The sequence below is a fragment of the Staurois parvus genome, unplaced genomic scaffold, assembly GCF_062004578.1.
Source record: "Staurois parvus isolate SC_StPar_1 unplaced genomic scaffold, SC_StPar_1.0 ptg003124l, whole genome shotgun sequence".
Lineage (NCBI taxonomy): Eukaryota > Metazoa > Chordata > Amphibia > Anura > Ranidae > Staurois > Staurois parvus.
In genome coordinates, this window is record NW_028320920.1 from 12,375 (window position 1) to 36,676 (window position 24,302).

General features: G+C 50.7%; 1 protein-coding gene across 1 annotated transcript; it reads left to right on the forward strand.

Moving 5' to 3' along the window:
- The first annotated feature begins 408 nt into the window (after positions 1-408).
- Positions 409-14,002, forward strand: LOC149428574 (uncharacterized). The gene is made up of 3 exons (XM_089667241.1): positions 409-640; positions 1,925-2,051; positions 5,097-14,002. Exons 1-3 carry the CDS (start codon positions 548-550, stop codon positions 6,911-6,913), a joined length of 2,037 nt encoding a protein of 678 aa, XP_089523367.1. The 5' UTR covers positions 409-547; the 3' UTR covers positions 6,914-14,002.
- The last annotated feature ends 10,300 nt before the right edge of the window (positions 14,003-24,302 follow it).

Sequence of the window (24,302 nt, forward strand, 5' to 3'; positions counted from 1 at the left end):
GAGGCCGTCCAGGAAAGTCGCTCCGTTTTGCCGCGCCGCGTCTGAGGCCGTCCAGGAAAGTCGCTCCGTTTTGCCACATCTGAGGCCGTCCAGGAAAGTCGCTCCATTTTGCCGCGCCGCGCGCAGCTTTAAGACTTCCCCCGAACGCGTTATTTAAAGGGATTGTCTGTTTTCAATGTTGCCCTCGAAGTCGCAGGAAAAGGCAGCCCCAACCCCCCCCCTTTCCTGCTCTCAGTATTCTGTATGCGTTTTGTGCCGTATTATTACCCCCCCCCATAGTGGGGATTGTCAGTGTCTGGCTGGGCACGTTGGCTCCTCAGTGTGTGTCAGTGACGTGTGGTGTCGGGGGAGGGAGCAGTGCTGGAGGGGGGGGGGGGTTGTAGCTCTGGATGTGACGGAGGGGGGAGGTACTTCCTGCTTCCTCTCCAGCACAGGGCTGATCTCGGGGGCCCGGGGCTCTGCAGGTCTGTGCTGGGGGTTCTGGGAGATCCCCATGGCTCTGGTCAGGCTGTGATTGGCCGGCGGAGGGCCCCTGGACGGCTCCCAGATGATCTGCTCCGTGACGGCTGGAGACAGACTGAGCCTCTCCTCCAACCGGAGGGAGCTGGAGAAACCCCTGCCGGAGGGGGACACGGCACAGGTAGGAGAGACCTATACATGTATGATATGAGACGGGGCGTGTGTGTCCTCCATACGTGATCATCTACTACATACCTACATGTGTGTCCTCCATACGTGATCACCTACTACATACCTACATGTGTATCCACCATACGTGATCACCTACTACATACCTACATGTGTGTCCTCCATACGTGATCACCTACTACATGCCTACATGTGTGTCCTCCATACGTGATCACCTACTACATACCTACATGTGTGTCCTCCATACGTGATCACCTACTACATACCTACATGTGTGTCCTCCATACGTGATCACCTACTACATACCTACATGTGTATCCACCATACGTGATCACCTACTACATACCTACATGTGTGTCCTCCATACGTGATCACCTACTACATACCTACATGTGTGTCCTCCATACGTGATCACCTACTACATACCTACATGTGTGTCCTCCATACGTGATCACCTACTACATACCTACATGTGTGTCCTCCATACGTGATCACCTACTACATACCTACATGTGTGTCCTCCATACGTGATCACCTACTACATACCTACATGTGTGTCCTCCATACGTGATCACCTACTACATACCTACATCTATAACCTCCATACGTGATCACCTACTACATACCTACATGTGTGTCCTCTATACGTGATCACCTACTACATACCTACATGTGTATCCTCCATACGTGATCACCTACTACATACCTACATGAGTGTGCTCCATACGTGATCACCTACTACATACCTACATGTGTATCCTCCATACGTGATCACCTACTACATACCTACATGTGTATCCTCCGTACATGATCATCTACTACATACCTACATGTGTATTCTCCATACATGATCACCTACTACATACCTACATGTATAACCTCCATACATGATCACCTACTACATACCTACATGTGTATTCTCCATACATGATCACCTACTACATACCTACATGTATAACCTCCCTACATGATCACCTACTACATACCTACATATATAACCTCCATACATGATCATCTACTACATACCTACATGTATAACCTCCATACGTGATCACCTACTACATACCTACATGTATAACCTCCATACGTGATCACCTACTACATACCTACATGTATAACCTCCATACGTGATCACCTACTACATACCTACATGTATGACCTCCATACCATGTAGGAGGGTCTCTCCTGGATCACTTGCCGATGCGGGTGCAGTCCGGGAGATGACCTGACATGTATGTTTCTGGCACTGTGTGACCCCCATCCCGTGTTGTTCCAGGTTCCCGTGACCTTCGATGATGTGGCGGCGTACTTCTCGGAGGACGAGTGGAAGGACCTGGAGGAATGTCAGAAGGAACTCTACAAAGACATGATGAAGGAGAACTATGAGGCGCTGATATCTCTGGGTATGACCCCGCCCCTTCCTGAATGGACCAATCAGTGATCAGCGCCCATCACTCCTATGTTCATTCATTACTGAAGCATAGTAAGCTGTTTATGAGGCTTCAGGTTGTGAATGGAGGGGGAGGCCTCTGCACAGAGCTCTTCCCGTCCATGAATGGAGGGAGAGGACAGTAGACAGGGTCAGTAGGGCAGTGGACGGTGTCAGTCATAGGGTAGTGGACGGTGTCAGTAGAGCAGTGGATGGTGTCAGTAGGGCAGAGGATGGTCAGTAGGGCAGAGGATGGTCAGTAGGGCAGAGGATGGTCAGTAGGGCAGAGGATGGTCAGTAGGGCAGTGGACGGTGTCAGTAGGGCAGTGGACGGTGTCAGTAGGGCAGTGGACGGTGTCAGTAGGGCAGTGGACGGTGTCAGTAGGGCAGTGGACGGTGTCAGTAGGGCAGTGGACGGTGTCAGTAGAGCAGAGGACACCATCCACTTCCCTACTGACACCGTCCACTTCCCTACTGACACCGTCCACTGCCCTACTGAAACCGTCCACTGCCCTACTGACACCATCCACTGCCCTACTGACACCGTCCACTGCCCTACTGACACCGTCCACTGCCCTACTGACACCGTCCACTGCCCTACTGACACCGTCCACTGCCCTACTGACACCGTCCTCTGCCCTACTGACACCGTCCTCTGCCCTACTGACACCGTCCTCTGCCCTACTGACACCGTCCACTGCCCTACTGACACCGTCCACTGCCCTACTGACACCGTCCTCTGCCCTACTGACACCGTCCTCTGCCCTACTGACACCGTCCTCTGCCCTACTGACACCGTCCTCTGCCCTACTGACACCGTCCTCTGCCCTACTGACACCGTCCTCTGCCCTACTGACACCGTCCACTGCCCTACTGACACCGTCTACTGCCCTACTGACACCGTCCTCTGCCCTACTGACCATCCTCTGCCCTACTGACCATCCTCTGCCCTACTGACCATCCTCTGCCCTACTGACACCATCCAGTGCCCTATTGACACCGTCCTCTGCCCTACTGACACCGTCCTCTGCCCTACTGACACCGTCCACTGCCCTACTGACACCGTCCACTGCCCTACTGACACCGTCCACTGCCCTACTGACACCGTCCACTGCCCTACTGACACCGTCCACTGCCCTACTGACACCGTCCACTGCCCTACTGACACCATCCACTGCCCTACTGACACCATCCACCTCCCTATGACTGACACCGTCCAATGCCCTACTGACACCGTCCAATGCCCTATGACTGACACCGTCCACTGCTCTATGACTGACACCGTCCACTGCTCTATGACTGACACCGTCCACTGCTCTATGACTGACACCGTCCACTGCTCTATGACTGACACCGTCCACTGCCCTACTGACACCGTCCTCTGCCCTACTGACACCGTCCTCTGCCCTACTGACACCGTCCTCTGCCCTACTGACACCGTCCTCTGCCCTACTGACACCGTCCACTGCCCTACTGACACCGTCCACTGCCCTACTGACACCGTCCACTGCCCTACTGACACCATCCACTGCCCTACTGACACCATCCACCTCCCTATGACTGACACCGTCCAATGCCCTATGACTGACACCGTCCACTGCTCTATGACTGACACCGTCCACTGCTCTATGACTGACACCGTCCACTGCTCTATGACTGACACCGTCCACTGCTCTATGACTGACACCGTCCACTGCTCTATGACTGACACCGTCCTCTGCCCTACTGACACCGTCCTCTGCCCTATGACTGACACCGTCCACTGCCCTATGACTGACACCGTCCACTGCCCTATGACTGACACCGTCCACTGCCCTATGACTGACACCGTCCACTGCCCTATGACTGACACCGTCCACTGCCCTATGACTGACACCGTCCACTGCTCTATGACTGACTCACCTTGCTAGTTAATTACTTACCTCAGCGATGTTTGAGCTCTTTCGTGTTATTCGGGTGAATTTCCACCTCTCAAAGGCTCTGGGATATTCCAAAGAATTGGAGAGGGATGTCAAGGTGTCGATCGTTTCTCCAAAATCTTTTGAATTTCCCTCTCAATGTGTAAAGAAAGATCTAAAATAACTCTTCAGCCACTTGGAGTATCTTGGCACAAGGTGGGAGTACCATGTGGTGGGGGGGATCCCAGATCAACCTTCATGGGGTCCCAGAAGCTTCATGTTACGCTTGTGGTGGGGTGGGGGGATCCAAGATCAACCTTCATGGGGTTCCACAAACTTCACGTTACGCTTGTGGTGGGGTGATCCCAGCTCAACCTTTATGGGATCCCAGAAACTTCACGTTACGCTTCTGTTGGGGTGGGGGGATCCCAGGTCAACCTTCATGGGGTCCCACAAACTTCACGTTACGCTTGTGGTGGGGTGGGGGGATCCCAGTTCAACCTTCATGGGGTCCCAGAAGCTTCACGTTACGCTTGTGTTGGAGTGGGGGGATCCCAGGTCAACCTTCATGGGGTCCCACAAACTTCACGTTACGCTTGTGTTGGGGTGGGGGGATCCCAGATCAACCTTCATGGGGTCCCACAAACTTCACGTTACGCTTGTGGTGGGGTGGGGGGGATCCTAGTTCAACCGTCATGGGGTCCCAGAAGCTTCACGTTGTGCTGGGGTGGGGGGATCCCAGTTCAACCTTCATGGGGTCCCACAAGCTTCACGTTACTCTTGTGGTGGAGTGGGGGGGATCCTAGATCAACCTTCATGGGGTCCCAGAAGCTTCACGTTACGCTTGTGGTGGGGTGATCCCAGATCAACCTTCATGGGGTCCCACAAACTTCACGTTGTGCTTGTGGTGGGGTGGGGGGATCCCAAATCAACCTTCATGGGGTCCCACAAACTTCACGTTGTACTTGTGGTGGGGTGGGGGGGATCACAGATCAACCATCATGGGGTCCCAGAAGCTTCACGTTACTCTTGTGGTCACATTTTCTTTGCGTTGAGCGTTCACCACGTAGCGGCCCTTGGTGCGGTTATTCACTTTCTCTCTCTCTCTCTCTCTGTCGTAGAGGATGGACCAGTGAATGACAAGGAGAAGATTATCTCCAAGTACAGCGAGAAGCTGGACAATGTTGTCCCATCGGCGCTGCCCGTGTTGGATCCGTCTTCGGCATGTTCTGGCATCGTGGGTAACAGTAGCAGTCAGTCTGCCGGTGGTCAGCTCCAGGGGAACAAGGAAGAGGTCCATTCCGAACACGCCTCCTCCTACCTGGACAGCTTCAGCCCCGGCATGGCCGACCCCACCAGGGACGAGGGGGAGAAAGCCTACCAGTGCACAGAGTGCGGGAAGAACTTCAGAAAGCGAGACAGCCTAAAGCGCCATCAGCAGACTCACACGGGAGAGCGCCCCTATAACTGCATAGAGTGCGGGAAGAGCTTCATCCAGAAGCAGCACTTGGTCACCCACCTCAGGACCCACACGGGGGAACGGCCTTACAAGTGCGAGGAGTGTGGGAAGAGCCTGAGCACCAACGAACGGCTGAAGATCCACCAGAGGATCCACACCGGTGAACGCCCCTACAAGTGCGAGGACTGCGGCAAGAGCTTCCGAGCCCACAGAGTGCTGAAGGTTCACCAGCAGACCCACACCGGCGAACGCATCCACAAGTGCGAGGAGTGCGGCAAACGCTTTCGGCACAAGCAGACGCTCATGGCTCACCAGAGAAGCCATTCTGGGGAGACCAGTTACAGCTGTAATGAGTGCGACGAGAGTTTCCGAACCTTCAAGCACCTGAAGTTCCACCAGAAGCTGCACCGCGGAGAAAAGCCGCATGAGTGCGAGGACTGCGGCAAGGGGTTTCGAAAACGGGAACACTTGAGACGTCATCAGCAGATCCACACGGGCGAACGTCCTTTCTCCTGTGAGGAATGTGGCAAGGGCTTCATCCAGAAGCATCACCTTATTCGCCACCAGAGGACCCATTCTGGTGAACGACCATTCACTGTGGTCATTGTAGAAGAGTTACCGTACGCCAACTCATCCAATGGCAACTGCCGAGGCAGCCCACACATCTGCAGCGAGTGCGGAAAAAGCTTTACCACGTACGAGCACCTGAAGAGACACAACCGTCTCCACACTGGTCAGCGGCCCAACAAGTGCGAAGACTGCGGCAGGACCTTTAAGTCTCAGAAGCTTTTGAAAGCCCACAAAAAGGCCCAGGATGAGGAGACGGGGCAGTGCCGGGATGAAGACAGCGAGAACAGCGAGAGCCAGCGGCCAGCACCTGGAGAGAAGCCATTTGAGTGCGGCGAATGCGGCAAAATGTTCCGCTTCCTCAAGCACTTGAAGTTCCACCTTCACACCCACACCGGGGAGAGGCCCTTCAAGTGCGAGTCTTGCCAGAAAACATTTCGCAAACGGGACTGCCTGAAGAGGCACCAACAGATCCACACAGGGGAGCGACCGTTCACCTGCGCCGACTGCGGCAAAGGCTTCATTCAGAAGCAGCACCTGGTGAGACACCAGAGAACTCACACCGGGGAACGACCCTACATCTGCAGCGAATGCGGGAAAACGTTCAGCACCTGCGAACATCTCAAGATACACGGCCGCACCCACACGGGGGAAAAACCGTACAAGTGCAACGACTGCGGGCAAAGCTTCCGTAAGCGGGAGTACCTCAAGTGCCACCAGCAGACCCACACCGGGGAACGGCCTTTTACCTGCTCCGAGTGTGGCAAAAGCTTCATCCAGAAACACCACCTCATTGCACATCTCCGTACCCATACCGGGGAGAGACCTTACCAATGCAATGACTGCGGCAAAACTTTTCGGCACAAGCAGAATCTGACCACGCACCAAAAGATCCATGGCATTGGCTTGTAAGGTCAAAATGAATGGCTTTTTATAAAAAGTTTTAGTGTTGCTCTTTTATTACTTCTGTGGCCGGCGTGGAGTTGGAGACCAGTTGCTATAGGATGCAACCCTGTAGAGCAGTGGTGCTCAGGTGGTGGCCCAGGAGATGTGTGTGGTGTGGACCTGGGACCAGGAACATGTCTGCATTGTACAAACTGCTTGGGATTACTGCAAATTTGGCACAGCTGGGTAAGCCTTGTGGTTCCCAGGTGTCCCATGATCGTGAAAGTCCACTCCCACCCTACAGTATGGCAGACCCAGTGCACTTCTAAGAAGGTCCTATGGTCACTTGGTTGGCACAGCTAGGTAAGCCTAGTGGTTCCCAGGTGTCCCATGATCGTGAAAGTCTACTCCCACCCTGCAGTATGGCAGACCCAGTGCACTTCTAAGAAGGTCCTATGGTCACTGTTGGTTGGCACAGCTGGGTCAGCCTAGTGGTTCCCAGGTGTCCCATGATCGTGAAAGTCCACTCCCACCCTACAGTATGGCAGACCAACTGCACTTCTAAGAAGGTCCTATAGTCACTGCTGGTTGGCACAGCTGGGTCAGCCTAGTGGTTCCCAGGTGTCCCATGATCGTGAAAGTCTACTCCCACCCTGCAGTATGGCAGACCCAGTGCACTTCTAAGAAGGTCCTATGGTCACTTGGTTGGCACAGCTAGGTAAGCCTAGTGGTTCCCAGGTGTCCCATGATCGTGAAAGTCTACTCCCACCCTGCAGTATGGCAGACCCAGTGCACTTCTAAGAAGGTCCTATGGTCACTGTTGGTTGGCACAGCTGGGTCAGCCTAGTGGTTCCCAGGTGTCCCATGATCGTGAAAGTCCACTCCCACCCTACAGTATGGCAGACCAACTGCACTTCTAAGAAGGTCCTATAGTCACTGCTGGTTGGCACAGCTGGGTCAGCCTAGTGGTTCCCAGTTGTCCCATGATAGTGAAAGACCACTCCCACCCTACAATATGGCAGACCCAGTGCACTGTTGGCACAGCTGGGTCAGCCTAGTGGTTCCCAGGTGTCCCATGATGGTGAAAGTCCACTCCCACCCTACAGTATGGCAGACCCAGTGCACTTCTAAGAAGGTCCTATGGTCACTGCTGGTTGGCACAGCTGGGTCAGCCTAGTGGTTCCCAGGTGTCCCGTGATAGTGAAAGACCACTCCCACCCTACAATATGGCAGACCCAGTGCACTTCTAAGAAGGTCCTATGGTCACTTGGTTGGCACAGCTGGGTCAGCCTAGTGGTTCCCAGGTGTCCCATGATAGTGAAAGTCCACTCCCACCCTACAGTATGGCAGACCCAGTGCACTTCTAAGAAGGTCCTATGGTCACTGTTGGTTGGCACAGCTGGGTCAGCCTAGTGGTTCCCAGGTGTCCCATGATAGTGAAAGACCACTCCCACCCTACAATATGGCAGACCCAGTGCACTGTTGGCACAGCTGGGTCAGCCTAGTGGTTCCCAGGTGTCCCATGATAGTGAAAGTCCACTCCCACCCTACAGTATGGCAGACCCAGTGCACTTCTAAGAAGGTCCTATGGTCACTTGGTTGGCACAGCTGGGTCAGCCTAGTGGTTCCCAGGTGTCCCATGATAGTGAAAGTCCACTCCCACCCTACAGTATGGCAGACCAACTGCACTTCTAAGAAGGTCCTATAGTCACTGCTGGTTGGCACAGCTGGGTCAGCCTAATGGTTCCCAGGTGTCCCATGATAGTGAAAGACCACTCCCACCCTACAATATGGCAGACCCAGTGCACTGTTGGCACAGCTGGGTCAGCCTAGTGGTTCCCAGGTGTCCCATGATAGTGAAAGGCCACTCCCACCCTACAGTTTGGCAGACCCAGTGCACTTCTAAGAAGGTCCTATGGTCACTTGGTTGGCACAGCTGGGTCAGCCTAGTGGTTCCCAGGTGTCCCATGATAGTGAAAGTCCACTCCCACCCTACAGTATGGCAGACCCAGGGCACTTCTAAGAAGGTCTCTTCCCTATTCCCTTGATCCTGAAGTAGTTTAGGAACAGCACTATATGTGGCCTTTAAGATGGGTTGATGACTCCAGTGTAGACCTGGATTGCCCACCACGTCTTTGGTGGAACAGAATGTTTCCTATTGGTGTGGTCCAATGAAGGTTAGAGCATCGCTGATAAAATGTCTGCAGATACAAATGTATCAAATAATTCTCCTGATTGGCCTTGTTGATGCTACGTATCAGGGATCTCCAAACTTTCTGAACAAAGGGCCAGTTTACTGTCCTTCAGACTTTCTTGGGGGGTGGGAACCATGCCCAGTGGGTTGTAGGAAATGTCCTGGCATCAGTGGGTGCAAACAATGTCCCATCTTTGGTATTAGGGGAATTGTTAGTGCCCCATCGTTGGTGTCAGTGGGAGGAATAGTGCCCCATCATTGGTGTCAGTGGGAGGAATAGTGCCCCATCATTGGTGTCAGTGGGAGGAATAGTGCCCCATCATTGGTATCAGTGGGAGGAATAGTGCCCCATCATTGGTGTCAGTGGGAGGAATAGTGCCCCATCATTGGTGTCAGCGGGAGGAATAGTGCCCCATCATTGGTGTCAGCGGGAGGAATAGTGCCCCATCATTTGTGTCAGCGGGAGGAATAGTGCCCCATCATTGGTGTCAGCGGGATGAATGATGCCCCATCATTTGTGTCAGTGGAAGGAATAGTGCCCCATCATTGGTGTCAGTGGGAGGAATAGTGCCCCATCATTGGTGTCAGTGAGGGGAATAGTGCCCCATCATTGGTGTCAGTGGGAGGAATAGTGCCCCATCATTGTTGTCAGTGGGAGGAATAGTGCCCCATCATTGGTGTCAGTGGAAGGAATAGTGCCCCATCATTGGTGTCAGTGGGAGGAATAGTGCCCCATCATTGGTGTCAGTGGGAGGAATAGTGCCCCATCATTGGTGTCAGTGGGAGGAATAGTGCCCCATCATTGGTGTCAGTGGGAGGAATAGTGCCCCATCATTGGTGTCAGTGGGATAAATAGTGCCCCATCATTGGTGTCATTGGAAGGAATAGTGACCAATCATTGGTGTCAGTGGGAGAATTAGTGCCCCATCATTGGCGTCAGTGCACGAATCATTGCCCCATTTTTGGTGTCAGTGGAAAGAATAGTGCCTTGTATCAGCGGGAGCAAAAAAAACCCCCCAAGGGCAGCAAAGGGCCGCATTTGGCCCCCCAGGCTGCAGTTTGGAGACCACTGCTATATATCGTCATTTATTCATCAGAGAAAAACAAAAGTGCAATCTACCAATACAATGAGTAAATGGAGACGATTAAAAGGAATGAAATGTGCCAAGCGTAAGAGTCCGTACAGTCAGTGACACCTTACTCTTCTTCCATTTTGTATTATGAAGACTTTGCTTTTGTTACCCAGAACCCCCCACCCACCCCAGATGAATTGAGAGAGAGCCCCCAGGTGGCAGATATGGTGAACAGGGAAGGCCCGTGGTGGAGGTCTGTAGGACCATCACATACAAGGCAATAATACGACAGGTCCTCTTTAGAAACCTGAGACTTTGTAAAGTCACTGAGCTCTAGAAGACATTAAAGTTTGGCAGAAATGAACCCCTTCACCGCCCCAGCAGTGTTCAGATGTGTCCCTTCAGGGGACAGCGGTGGGTCGTGCATGGTCATCCTCACAACAAGGTAGACTTAGTTCTTCATGACGTCTTCATTCGATGAGGGACATGTGGAAGATCCAACAAACAGTCTCCTGCGTCTTGCTGTCTTCCCCATCATGCAGGAACAGGCAAGTTGGATGTACAAATCAGGAGTCACACAGCGGCCTGCTGGAACCTTCAGGATGCCAAGGAAGATCTTCATTCATTGACTTCACCGAAAGAGATTCCCGGAAAGCAGGCACCAGCACCCGTATATATTTTTGATAGCATATTGGCGGCCTAGCTCTGGGATCTGTGCAGTCCTAATGCATCGTTTCTGTAGGACTGAGTGTAATATGTTCACTTACCACCACCCACCTCTCAGACTCTCTCTACGGCTAATACTTACAGTGTGACTAGTATAACCCCCATTGTGTCCATTTTTGTGTTGTTTACAAACATGCTGCCAAGCGCTAAAGCCATCTGATGTCACTTTGTTTGGTGAAGTGTTTGGCAAACCTTTTTTTGGGGTTTTGGCACCAGGCTTTGTATGATAGTATGATGGCTTCCACCAGGGGAGGACTGGGAACCTTCCACCAGGGGAGGACTGGGAACCTTCCACAGGGGGAGGTCTGGCAACTTTCCACCAGGAGAGGACTGGGAACCTTCCACCAGGGGAAGACTGGGAACCTTCCAGCATGGGAGGACTAGGAGCCTTCCAGCAGGGGAGGACTTGGAGCCTTCCAGCAGGGGAGGACTAGGAGCCTTCCAGCAGAGGAGGACTGGGAACCTTCCACAGGGGGAGGTCTGGCAACTTTCCACCAGGAGAGGACTGGGAACCTTCCACCAGGGGAAGACTGGGAACCTTCCACCAGGGGAAGACTGGGAACCTTCCACCAGGGGAAGACTGGGAACCTTCCAGCATGGGAGGACTAGGAGCCTTCCAGCAGGGGAGGACTAGGAGCCTTCCAGCAGAGGAGGACTGGGGGACCTTCTACCAGGGGAGGACTGGTAACCTTCCACCAGGGGCCTTCCACCAGGGGATTTCTGGGAACTTTCCACCATGGGAGCATTGGAAACTTTCCACCAGGGGAGGTCTGTGAACTTTCCACCAGGGGAGGTCTGGGAACTTTCCACCAGGAGAGGACTGGGAACCTTCCTCCGGGGGAGGACTAGGAACCTTCCACCGGGGGAGGACTAGGAACCTTCCACCAGGGGAGGACTAGGAGCCTTCCACCAGGGGAGGACTAGGAGCCTTCCACCAGGGGAGGACTGGGGGACCTTCCACTAGGGGCCTTCCACCAGGGGAGTGCTGGGAACTTTCAACCATGGGATCTCTGGAAACTCTCCACCAGGGGAGGTCTGGGAATTTTCCACCAGGGGAGTTCTGGGAACTTTCCACCAGGGGAAGTCTGGGAACTTTCCACCAGGGGAAGTCTGGGAACTTTCCACCAGGGGAAGTCTGGGAACTTTCCACCAGGGGAAGTCTGGGAACATTCCACCAGGGGAAGTCTGGGAATTTTCCACCAGGGGAGTTCTGGGAACTTTCAACCAGGGGAGGTCTGGGAATTTTCCTCCAGGGGAGTTCTGGGAAGTTTCCACCAGGGGAGTACTGGGAACCTTCCACCAGGGGATGACTAGGAACCTTCCACCAGGGGATGACTGGGAACCTTCCACCAGGGGATGACTGGGAACTTTCCACCAGGGGATGACTGGGAACCTTCCACCAGGGGAGGACTGGGGGACCTTCCACCAGGGGATGACTGGGAACCTTCCACCAGGGCATGACTGGGAACCTTCCACCAGGGCATGACTGGGAACCTTCCACCAGGGGATGACTGGGAACCTTCCACCAGGGGAGTACTGGGAACCTTCCACCAGGGGATGACTGGGAACCTTCCACCAGGGGAGGACTGGGGGACCTTCCACCAGGGGATAACTGGGAACCTTCCACCAGGGGATAACTGGGAACCTTCCACCAGGGGATGACTGGGAACCTTCCACCAGGGAATGACTGGGAACCTTCCACCAGAGGATGACTGGGAACCTTCCACCAGGGAAGGACTGGGAACCTTTGGGCTGCCGGGCAAACACAAACAACTAGCCATTTTATGGTCGGGAATAAAAATGGAAAGTGTGTCACAGTGCCATATTGACATGTGGGCATTCATAAATGACAAGGTTTATTGTGACAAATCTTCAGATCTTCCAGCATCTATGTTTGTGAAGGTTCTCAATTATCCAGGTCATGGCTAGTAGCAGTTCTTTCAGCCGGACTTGTTCTGTGATGATGAAGGTGTTTCATAGCTTCCTCAAGCCACTTACTTAGTATCAATAAATGTCAATGAGCATTTATATATATATACTTTAACACACCTTCGTCCAATCACCATGGAACTTGTAGATGTTAATTAGCGAAGAACAAGATGGAAGGTGCGAAATTTGTGGAATTTAGTTACATAATATCACTGTTGGTGTCAGGAAGCCTGGATAACTGGTAATTCCCCGAAGACTCAACACCCAAACACAACATTCAACGTTGCAGAACAAGTCCAGTTGAATGTGACTACCACTGGCTATCTTCCAACATCGGATTCCTTCCTGGCTCTTGGCATTAAGTCAAATGATATCTCAGAGCCGGACAGATTATTGGTGCTGGAAAGTCCCCTCTGCCAGATGCGTGGACTGCAGATCTAAATGAGGAACAGGTAGCTCTATAACACCCAGCATGTGTCATTGACTTCAGGTTCCACTCTGATCAATGCCTAAATGGTGAAGTATCTCCACTCAGGGCCACCAACCCAGTCTATCTCATTAGTATTGTCTTGAGATACCTCCCTGTTCTCCTCCCAGTCCTCCTCTGACCTCCATTGAGGTGCCAAAACAAACAAAAAACAGGTGAAAGTTTGCTCTTCTGAGATGATGGTGCACATGTGTTTGTGATTAATATGTCTTCATGCCCCCTTGAAATTCCCCTTGATGAAGGCGCATTGGATGGCTGAAGACCATTCATTGCACTTTCATTAGTGGAATCACCAGTAATAATGATTCTAGGCTGGCATCTTCCTCCAGCAAGATACCCTATTGGCCAATTTGTACCAGACGTTCTGAGTACTTAATTGTTGATGTGGAGAGCTGGTCCAAAAGAAAACAGGTGGAGCATCCAGAAGAATATGTGATCTTTATGATCTGTGTGGGCGAAGGAGCCTGCTTGGGAAACAGTGATTGGACTGCCCATTTGTGTCACATGACCATTGCCAGGCAAGCACATGGTCCCACATGGTCCCTCACTGTTTTGGCAGTCGACACTGATTGGTGCTAGAGGGACCGATTTTATTATTTGCACAATACGGCAGCGATTCTGCTGAGTGTTCTTCTATATTTAATTGTATGAGATCTATGTGTAGACCGATGTCTATATGTAGAAAATAAAGTTCTCTATTTTATCTATTCAGCAGTCAGCATTTATAACTGTACGACAATTGTCCTCTGTCCCTGCGGACAGCACTGTATAGACCATGTCTCATTGTAAGAAACGTGTGTGTCCGGCTCAGCACTGTGTGATCTTTTGACTTGGAAACCCTCAGTATGGAGGGAATTGTCTGAGCCAAAAGTCTGATCCACAATACTTGGTCAGTTTTGATTTCATGAGTGGTTGCCCTGAAGTCCTGTAAAATTTTTGTACCACTTTGACTTTGGTGATGTTCTGGCCTTGATGTTTACTATACGTCTAAAAGTTTGTGGACACCTGACTGTTAGACCTACTGTATATGAGCTTGTTGGACACCTCAAATTGAAAAGAATGGCCATTCATATACAGTTGGCCTTCCTTTTGCCTATAATTCTTCTAGAAAAGCTTTTTCGCAAGATTTTGTCATGTATCTGAAGGAATTTGTGCCCATTTTTGAGGTCAGGTACTGACATTGGCTGAGAAGATCTGGCTCACAATTGCCTTTTTCAATTTATCCCAAAGGTGTTCAGTAGGCTCCGAGCAGGGCACTTGAGGTCCTCCACACCAAACTGGTCAAACCATGTCTTTATGGAGCTGGTTTTGTACACAGGGGCACAGTCATGGTGGAGCAGAAAAGGGTCTTCATGACCATGGCCATTAATGTGGAGTTTGCCCCTCATTCCAAAGCCAAAGACATAAATACTGTATGGAGTTGCCCCCATACCCAAACCATGGCCATTAATATGGAGTTGCTCGCCCCTCCATTCTGAATCCATGGCCAATAATATGAAGTTGCCTCCCATCCCAAGACCATGGCCAGTAATATGAAGTTGCCTCCCATTCCAAAACCATGGCCAGTAATATGAAGTTGTCTCCCATTCCAAAAACATAGCCAGTAATATGAAGTTGCCTCCCATTCCAAAACCATAGCCAGTAATATGAAGTTGCCTCCAATTCCAAAACCATGGCCAGTAACATGAAGTTGCCTCCCATTCCAAAACCATGGCCAGTAACATGAAGTTGCCTCCCATTCCAAAACCATGGCCAGTAACATGAAGTTGCCTCCAATTCCAAAACCATGGCCAGTAATATGAAGTTGCCTCCAATTCCAAAATCATGGCCAGTAATATGAAGTTGCTTCCCCGCCCATTCCAAAACCATGGCCAAAAATATGAAGTTGCCCCCAATTCCAAAACCATGGCCAGTAACATGAAGTTGCCTCCCCGCCCATTCCAAAACCGTGGCCAAAAATATGAAGTTGCCTTCCATTCCAAAACCATTGCCAGTAACATGAAGTTGCCTCCCCCCCATTCCAAAACCGTGGCCAAAAATATGAAGTTGCCTCACATTCCAAAACCATTGCCAGTATTATGAAGTTGCCTCCCATTCCAAAAGCATGGCCAGTAATATGAAGTTGCCTCCCATTCCAAAACCATGGCCAATAATATTGTGTTCCCCCCTATTCAAAAAATATGGAGTTACTCGCCCCTCTATGCCGAAACCATGGCCAATAATTTGGAGTTGCCTCCCATTCCAAAATCATAGCCATTAATATGGAGTTACACCCCCCCATTCCAAAACCATGGCCAATAATATTGTGTTCCCCCCATTACAAAACCATGGCCAATAATATGAAGTTGCCCCCCATTCCTAAACCATGGACATTAATAAGGAACTGCCCCCCCGGCTATAACATCTTCCACTCTTCTGGGAAGACCTTCTGCAAGATTTTGGATAGTGTCTGTGGGAATTTGCACCCATTTGTGAGGTCGGGTGCTGATGTTGGATGGGAAGACCTGACTCACGATCGGCATTCCAATTCATCCCAAAGATGTTCAGTAGGGTTGAGGTCAGGGCTCTGTACAGTTCCTCCACACCAGACTGGTCAAACCATGTCTGTATGGAGCTAGTTGTGTACACAGGGGACAGTCATGATGGAACGGAAAAAGGTCTTCACCCAACTGTTACCACAAGGTTGGAGGAGCACAGTTGTCTGCAAAGTCTTTGTATGATGGAGTATTGGCACTACCTTTCACTGGAGACACCTGAACTGCATCATTTGGAGGAGGGTCCATAAACCAACCTTTGGCCATATAGTGTATAAGGTGGTTTACAGACTCTGTAGGGGGGAGGAAGTAGAATCTCGGGAACAGCAAAATCAGATGAATTTTGATGTCTAGTTTCATTTTGTTTAAATTGTACCAACAAGCAAGTCAGGCCTCCTCATGGAGGAATTTGTAATTCGACTTACCTCTTTTTCAGCCGTTGACTTGCCCGCCAATACTCAGACTCTGACGGTGGGTGTGTTCCCTCATGGGATTCGTATGTATCAATTCAGATTTTACTTTTATTTTGGATGGTTTACGTCTCTTCTTTCACTTCGGGCAGATCAGTCCATTTATAGATTTGTTAGCACCCACTCTGGGAGGGTCAGTGCTCTGGCCAATTCAGGTTCTTTTGTTTCCAATAGTGTCGGTCTAGCACAGGCGACACAATTGCTGGGGGGGAGAACATCACCGTGCTGTTTATTGGTCATTGGCCAGTGGATAGGCAAGGGGTGACCAATAGAAAAGAAGGACACCCGTGGTGCAAACACCTGGCGCATTGCAGGGGCGGACTGACCATTCGAACACTCGGGCACTGCCTGAGGGCCTGGGGTCAGTGGGTGGCCCCATGAAATGCCCCTGGTATCTTTTTATAGGCTTTTTTGGGTGTGCTTTGAGTGTGGGCAAAGATACAGGGGCCCCATGATCCCCTATTGCCCGGGGGCCCCATGAGTTGTCAGTCCGCCCCTGTATCCAAGGTTTGTTTCAAACGGGACACGTCCCTGAATTTCATCAGTAGGCCGACCTCACCACCAGTTGGACTCTCTGCCATCACGTTGGGCCATCCCAGTGGCTCTATAGGCTTTTTTATGCACCTTGTTTTGTGAGTATGTTTTCTGTTTTTACCATTTTAAATAAATCTTTGGATAATGCGCTAGGTGTTTGCGCCACCTGCGTGCTTCTCTTCCAGTTTCTGTTTGATCTCCCAATCTGAGGAGGGCCAAGGCCATTAATACATCTGATTCCCTGGTTTCCTCCTGGCATTGACCTCCTTTGAGACGCTAGAGAGTTATTTCTTTCAGTCCAGGAGGTGGCCACTAGACCAAGCAGTATTGCTTCGGTGCAGTAGAAAAAAAGTGGTCGCAGATTTGTCTGGATCACAAGACTGAACAAGGTGCTGTAATGGGTTGAGTGTTGGACTCTACTGCACAATGCTTTGGGGCGCCGTTCACAATGAGTCCCAACCAGGGGCGAACTGACAACTCATGGGGCTCATGGGGCCCGTGTCCTTGCCCAAACTAAAAAAAGATACCAGGGGCATCTCATGGGGCCCCCTACTGACCCCGGGCCCTCGGGCACTGCCCGAGTTTCCAAATGGTCAGTCCGGCCCTGGTCCCAACACATCTCACATAGAGTAGATGCGTTGCTGTGCATTTTGGCAATGCAAGTTGTGTGTGTGACAGGATAGGAAACCGCAACACCGCAAGGGACAGTGCTGGCACCTACGGAGGCTGGAAGCAGAAACCCCTCCATAAAGTGACACTCCTTTCTGGCCCAACCCTGTCCCTTTCAAGGTTCCTCACCTCCATACAAGATTCCAAAACTTAGGAGGAATTCAGGAGGGTTAGCCCCTCCCTGAGGACCCTGGAAGTACCTCAGAAGGTGCCCTCCTTTCCACTGAGATGAGGTACTGTCCCTTTTCAAGGTTCCTCACCTTCACCAGTTCACCAAAAGTGTCCCTCACCACCAAATGGACTGACAGGATTTTGCCCCTAGTGGACAGAAGACACCGGGTGTGCCACGTATAGAAAAGCGTGACTACACTAAATAAAGAGTGGATAACTCAAACCCCCTCCTTACCCTGAAGTCGCCATATACTCCCTCAGAAAGAGACAGAGAGGAGAGGCAGGGATAGCCAATGGCATCCCCTACCCCCCTATGTACCTCTGTGTTGAAAGGGCACTGGACCAAAAAATGGTCCATGGTCTCAAGTGCCCCCCCACATTTTGGCCGAGGACAGCCCCTGTCTTTTAGGTTCCTGTATTTGAGATTTGCACAGACATGTAGTCATCCATGGAACGACCACCATACAAGATCTCAAAACTTAGGAGGAATTTGGGGAGAATTCAGGAGGGCAAGCCCCTCCTTGAGGACACTGGAAGTACCGCGGAAGTTGCCCTCCTCTCCACTGAGATGACGTACTGGAAGTTTTCAAGCTGAACTCTGGGCAGGAAAAAAAGAAATACCCCTCCATTGCAAGGGTTAAAAGTTCTTTAGGTCTAAGGGGTACAGGAAAACGGAGTCATGCCTTGTTCCTGGCTCCATCTATGTGACCGGTGTAGCCCCACCTCGTCTCTAAGGTTCTCTTGGCCATGGCCACATGCTTGACGTTCCTGTAGTCTTCCTGATCATAGCTGATTTCTTGTATATGTACGGTATGTCCTGCGATTTCGGTGGTCACTCTCCTGCAGATAATCGGCATGAAACTGCCTAACAGCAACGATATGTTCTTTGGAGGGTCCTCAGTTACTGCCGATTTTTTGGGCACGGTCACTCTTCTGCTAGTTGCAGCGAATCAAGTTACTAGACCATTCACATTTTTACCTGAATTGTGAGAATTTTTCTGGCTTGTACCATACTCAGGGCTGCTGATAGAAACCACGGGGCCCCATACAGCCAACCTGACAGGACTCCCTTAAAAAAAACAAAAAAACAGTTTACTATGCTTCGGTTATGAATGAACACAGTGAGTGATCGGTGCAGATCACTCAAATGTGTTAATTCAGGAAAGGAAGGTTCTGGTTTATGTGACATATTTATCAGACCCTTCCCCCACTCTCCATCCTGAAGGATCCTATTGTGTGCTGCAGCTTCTGGAGGGAAGGAGAAAAGGGAAGCCGGCATTGTGGGGGCCCAGGCAGCTGGGTGAATCAGATGTGTACAGGAACGGTGATTGGTGTGGTGGGTGGAGCTATTACTGGAACCGATCCCCTGTATGACTCTCTCTGCAGCAGCTGAAAGCCAGCGGGAGGGAAAGGAGAAAAGGGAAGCCGGCATTGTGGGGGCCCAGGCAGATGGGTGAATCAGAAAGGAGGGGTGATCGGCATGGTGGGTGGAGCAATTACTGGAACCGATCCCCTGTATGACTCTCTCTGCAGCAGCTGAAAGCCAGCAGGAGGGAAAGGAGAAAAGGGAAGCTGGCATTGTGGGGGCCCAAGCAGTTGGGTGAATCAGATGTGTACAGGAAGCGTGATCGGCGTGGTGGGTGGAGCAATTACTGGAACCGATCCCCTGTATGACTCTCTCTGCAGCAGCTGAAAGCCAGCGGGAGGGAAAGGAGAAAAGGGAAGCCGGCATTGTGGGGGCCCATGCAGATGGGTGAATCAGAAAGGAGGGGTGATCGGCATGGTGGGTGGAGCAATTACTTGAACCGATCCCCTGTATGACTCTCTCTGCAGCAGCTGAAAGCCAGCGGGAGGGAAAGGAGAAGAATCCAGCTTTCAGATGCTGCAGAGAGAGCCATACAGGGCATTGGTTCCAGTAATTGCCCCCCCCCCCACTGTGCCGATAACCCTCTCTTCCCACATTCAATTCACCCAACTGCCTGGGCCCCCCATGCTGGCCTTGGCCCCGTACAGAAGGACTGGTGGTACCCCCTTATCCACAGCCCTGACCATACCGAGGGGTAGGGCTGCTTCATATATGTACTGACCATTTCTAAAGGCAGTATTATATTTTAGTAGTGACGGTCTGAACACCCTCCGTGTTCGGTTCGCGGTGGAGCAATCGAACATAATGCAAGTCTATGGGACTCGAACTTGTAAATTCAAAAGTGCCCATTATGAAGGCTTCTATGCAAATTATTGGCCATAAAAGGGGTATGGGGGCTTGGGGTTCCCCCTAAAAGCCCTATAGGTCTGGTAGGACTTTTAAGGGGAACCCCACCCCCCAAAAAATGGGGGGGTGGAGCATGGGGGTCCCCCCTAAATTCCTACCAGACCCTTGATCCGAGCACAGGCCTGACAGGTCAGGAAAGGGGGGGACAAATGAGCACCGTGCCCTTGGCATTGGGACGGTGTGGTCAGGTGCTATGCTTTGGTGAATCACAATGCACTGTCAGGGCACGAACAGCCCCCCGAACACCCTTGCCATTCGTGTGTTCACAGAACACACGAACGGCCCATGTTCAAGCCGAACTTGCGTTCGACTCGAACATGTAGACCATCATTACATTTTAGGCTTGAACCACAGTTAGCCATTGGATGAACTGGAAGGAACACAGTGATGGGTATTTGGGAGTGCGGATGGGGAGTGCGGATGGGGAGTGCGGATGGGGAGTGCGGATGGGGAGTGCGGATGGGGAGAGGCCTATCTGCCCAACATTCTTTACCGGAGGCATTTCCATCTAGGCGCTAATATGTAAAACAAACTCTTCCTGACTTAGTGTAGGGTGCAAATTGCAGTTTTTTTCAAAGAGAAGACACATCTTCCATACAACCGTTGAAAGTATTATACATCCCGATCAGTATTTATAGCTTTTAAAGTTCCCTGAAGACCTCGGTGTGTAGACCAGTGTGTAGGCACCATCTGACTGCTCTCAGGCTAAATATTCAGGTTTCCTTCCACCGGGCATCCATGTTTGTGCCTACAGAGAGGCTGAGGAGGCACTGAAGTGCTACCAGCTTATTATGGAAAGTTTTTCTAACCTGCTGACCCTTAAGACTACCCAAACAGTTGACCACTTGTTCAAGTCAAAGGTCAAGTCTAAGTGCAGTCAAGAAGTGAATGTTCCTAGAAGGGGGAAGGGTCATCTATGGTTGCACAAGCTTCTCTTAGTGATACTAAGCTCTTATTACCCCAGAAATTCCTATTATCACCTCATGATGATACCTTTAAATGGCCAAGACGTGAGGCATGACCATTGGATCAAAGCAGAATTGGAAGATTCATGACCAGCCTTAGATATGAGATTGTCTCTTGACATCTGTCTCATTATTTTATGTCTTTTGGCATGTTAATCCCAAGATTCTCCATCGATTCACCATCGATTCTCTGTGAAAACTTTCTTTATGAAATCCGATATGTTTTAGTTGTTTCACAAAGCTCCTCCTCCATCTGGTCACAGACCCACAACAGTTGTTCAACCAGTTGGGTGTAAAAGATCCTTGTTAGCACCTGGTCTGGAAATAGTCAATTAGAAAATGTTCTTCATTAGCCAATGGACCTTATTGGATAATGGTGTCCAATTTATAGAAGGACATGTTATCACGTACCTGGTGATGGAGGCCAATGGAGAGAGGGCTTCCCTTGTGGCTAAGTTCCGGACTCAACTGAGAGTGGGACAGCGGGAGTCAGGCCCAAAGTTGCACAGGTCACCTGTAGGAGTGCTGGTTGGTGGTCCACTCAGAAGCACAGCAGATGCACAGAGATAGGTCTGCAGACAGGAGGCGCCTGTGCGTGGTATGCAAGCCCTTCTGGGATTTGGATGTTTAGTGGGTAGTCGGTTCAAGCCAAGGTCAGGTACCAGGTGGGAATCAGAGCAGACGTAGCCAGATGGGATAGCCGAGGTCATTCACAGAGGAGCGCGAGAGAGAGAGAGAGTATCCATAAGCCAAGCTGAGGTCAGGTCAGGAGTAAATCAGAGTAGACGGGTCCAGGAGCAAGCTGGGCCGGTAACAGGAAATCATAAGTCAGAATCACAGGAAACAGGAACCAGGAACAGGGCACGGGGAGCTAGAGATCATCCAGCAACTAGAGGAAGTGATGAGCCTCCTTTTAAAGGCCGTCTGGCACCAGACTGAGGCTGATGTGTACTTCTGCGGCCATGTAGAGTACTGGCAGAAATGCCAGATCTTCCAGAACTTCTGCCGTGGACAGGACCCTGACACATGTACAGCTTCTGCATCGCAAACCTAGCCAGATGTAGGGTCAATGTCATGATCGGGATCTGAACCCACGACTTCTGCTGCAGCTGGAGATGGCTCTCTCTGAGCCATCTGAAGATGCTGGGCATCTCCCTGTCTGATCTCTTAGAAAAATCTTGCCTTGTCTCTTGTTTGTGGTGAACTTTGAACTCTTTGCTCCTCCCATGAACTTCCTGAATTAAGCCGTGTCTCTGTAATGCCTTTTTGCCAGACTATTGTGCTCTCGTCATCTGATATCTTGCACCTTTCCGTACCTGCAGATGTCCATATCTCTACTACCACTCGTTACGGACCTTTGGCTTGTGCCTAGATTACCCTTCCACTTGATCCCAAACTTCAACCATTCGCTATTGACCTTTGGTTTGATTACTGACTACGCTTCTGCTTGATCCCAGACTTCAACCAATAGCTATCAACCTTTGGCTTGATTACTGACTACGCTTCTACTTGATCCCAAACTTCAACCATTCGCTATTGCCCTTTGGCTTGATTACTGACTAATCTTCTACTTGATCCCAAACTTCAACCAATAGCTATCGACCTTTGGCTTGACTACTGGCTACGCTTCTACTTGATCCCTTCTTGCAATACCCAGCTTGCTCACCTCCTGGTGGGGCAATTCTGAGGAACACGGCCTGGTACTAACACGCAGCAAAACCCGTCTCCACCATCAAGAGCTCTGGTGAACATCAGTTAGCGCTTAGACCTCTGCGTTATCCACCAGGGTGACCTGCTTCTGTATTTATCCTGCTGGTCGGTGGGAGCTTCTCTACTGCTATTGCTACTGGTCACCGAGCCTGACCCCTGACCTTTATGGATTCACCGATTTTATTTTCCCTTTTAATCTGTAGTTTTTGTACACCAACATTTAAAAGATGGTCTTTCTCATTGCCGAATCCTGGAACCAACAAACTTTTATGTAAGTCAGAACATCAGCAGGGAGACGGCAGTCATCTGAAGAATGCCTTAACGCGTCTTGCACTATTTTATCTACTCATAAGCCCTCTTTTCAGGATGTTTGTCTACAGTTTGGGCAGTCATGGGAAGCATCTTCAATATATTTTTGATCTCTATGGCCACAATAAATGTGTAGATTTGTATTAAAGTGAACTTCAAGCAGCACGGTTAGATGGTCGTTATCTGCATATGGACATGATTGTGCTCTGGATTGTTTTAATGATGAACCCAGAAAGCTGTGGGCATAGTGAGTAAATGGGCACCCCACTACGTTCCACCCCACTTGAACTTGCTGTCCCCGGCAAATTAGCAGATCATTCAGATTCATCCTTCTCAAAGTGTACATGGGATCTCCTTCTGTTACTTCTTTGGGATACCTCAGGAGTTGAGTCTTGGTTCCATCTCCTGGCACAACAGGCAACAACTGTCTCTGTCTTCAGGTGTGTCAGTGGATGGTGGTTCTGAGGGCTCCACAGCGGTAGCATGGACCTGTGCTGTATGATAATGTCTGGATCCATGGCTTCTCCTGGGGGTCTTGGAGATAATGGTGGAACAGAAGGAGGCAGCTATCATTGAATCTCTGGTGGCAGAGGCATTTGTGGCTCGTGAATTTGGACAGGTTATTCGAAAACCCATTTATGAGCTTCCCTGTAGGCATCTCAGTAACACAGCAAAGACTGAGATGCCTACAGAGAAGCCCATAAATGGGTTTTCGAAAACCCTGTCCAAATTCACGAGCCACAAATGCCTCTGCCACCAGAGATTCAATGATAGCTGCCTCCTTCTGTTCCACCATTATCTCCAAGACCCCCAGGAGAAGTCATGGATCCGGACAATATTATACAGCACAGGTCCATGCTACCGCTGTGGAGCCCTCTGAACCACCATCCACTGACACACAAATCTGATACATCCAACTCTCTTTGTTCCACCCATGACCAGTCTGAAAACAAATTTCTGAACATCAGACCAGCCTCATTTTCTATCCCAATTCCAGGAAGCTAGAATGGGTTCAGGTTCTTCTGTGGCCCATAGGTCATTGACTACTCATGGGAGAATATTATTCTGCAGTACAGCAAACTACCTCTCTGGAAGAGATGGGACCATTGACTCAGCAGTTCCTTCATTTCTGGTAAGAGCTGGCCTTTTTCCAGTCAAGTTCGAGATTGCTATCTCCTTAGCTTCTTCATCCGCATCTTCAGTCCTGGAATGGGGAATCATTCCACTTTTCCACCCCACTGCTCGACTATTGGCAGATGGGCGTTCTAGTTTAACAGCTTTCACTGTGTCTGTTACATAGTCTCTGGTAGTGGCCCAACTCAACAGTTCCATCGTGGAGATGGCTACCTCCAAGGCAGTGTTCATCTTCTCCA

Coding starts and splice junctions, on each gene's coding strand:
- LOC149428574 (XM_089667241.1), top strand. CDS start 548: ATGATCTGCTCCGTGACGGCTGGAGACAGACTGAGCCTCTCCTCCAAC. Junction 641..1,924: donor CGGAGGGGGACACGGCACAG/GTAGGAGAGACC, acceptor GTGTTGTTCCAG/GTTCCCGTGACCTTCGATGA. Junction 2,052..5,096: donor TGAGGCGCTGATATCTCTGG/GTATGACCCCGC, acceptor TCTCTGTCGTAG/AGGATGGACCAGTGAATGAC.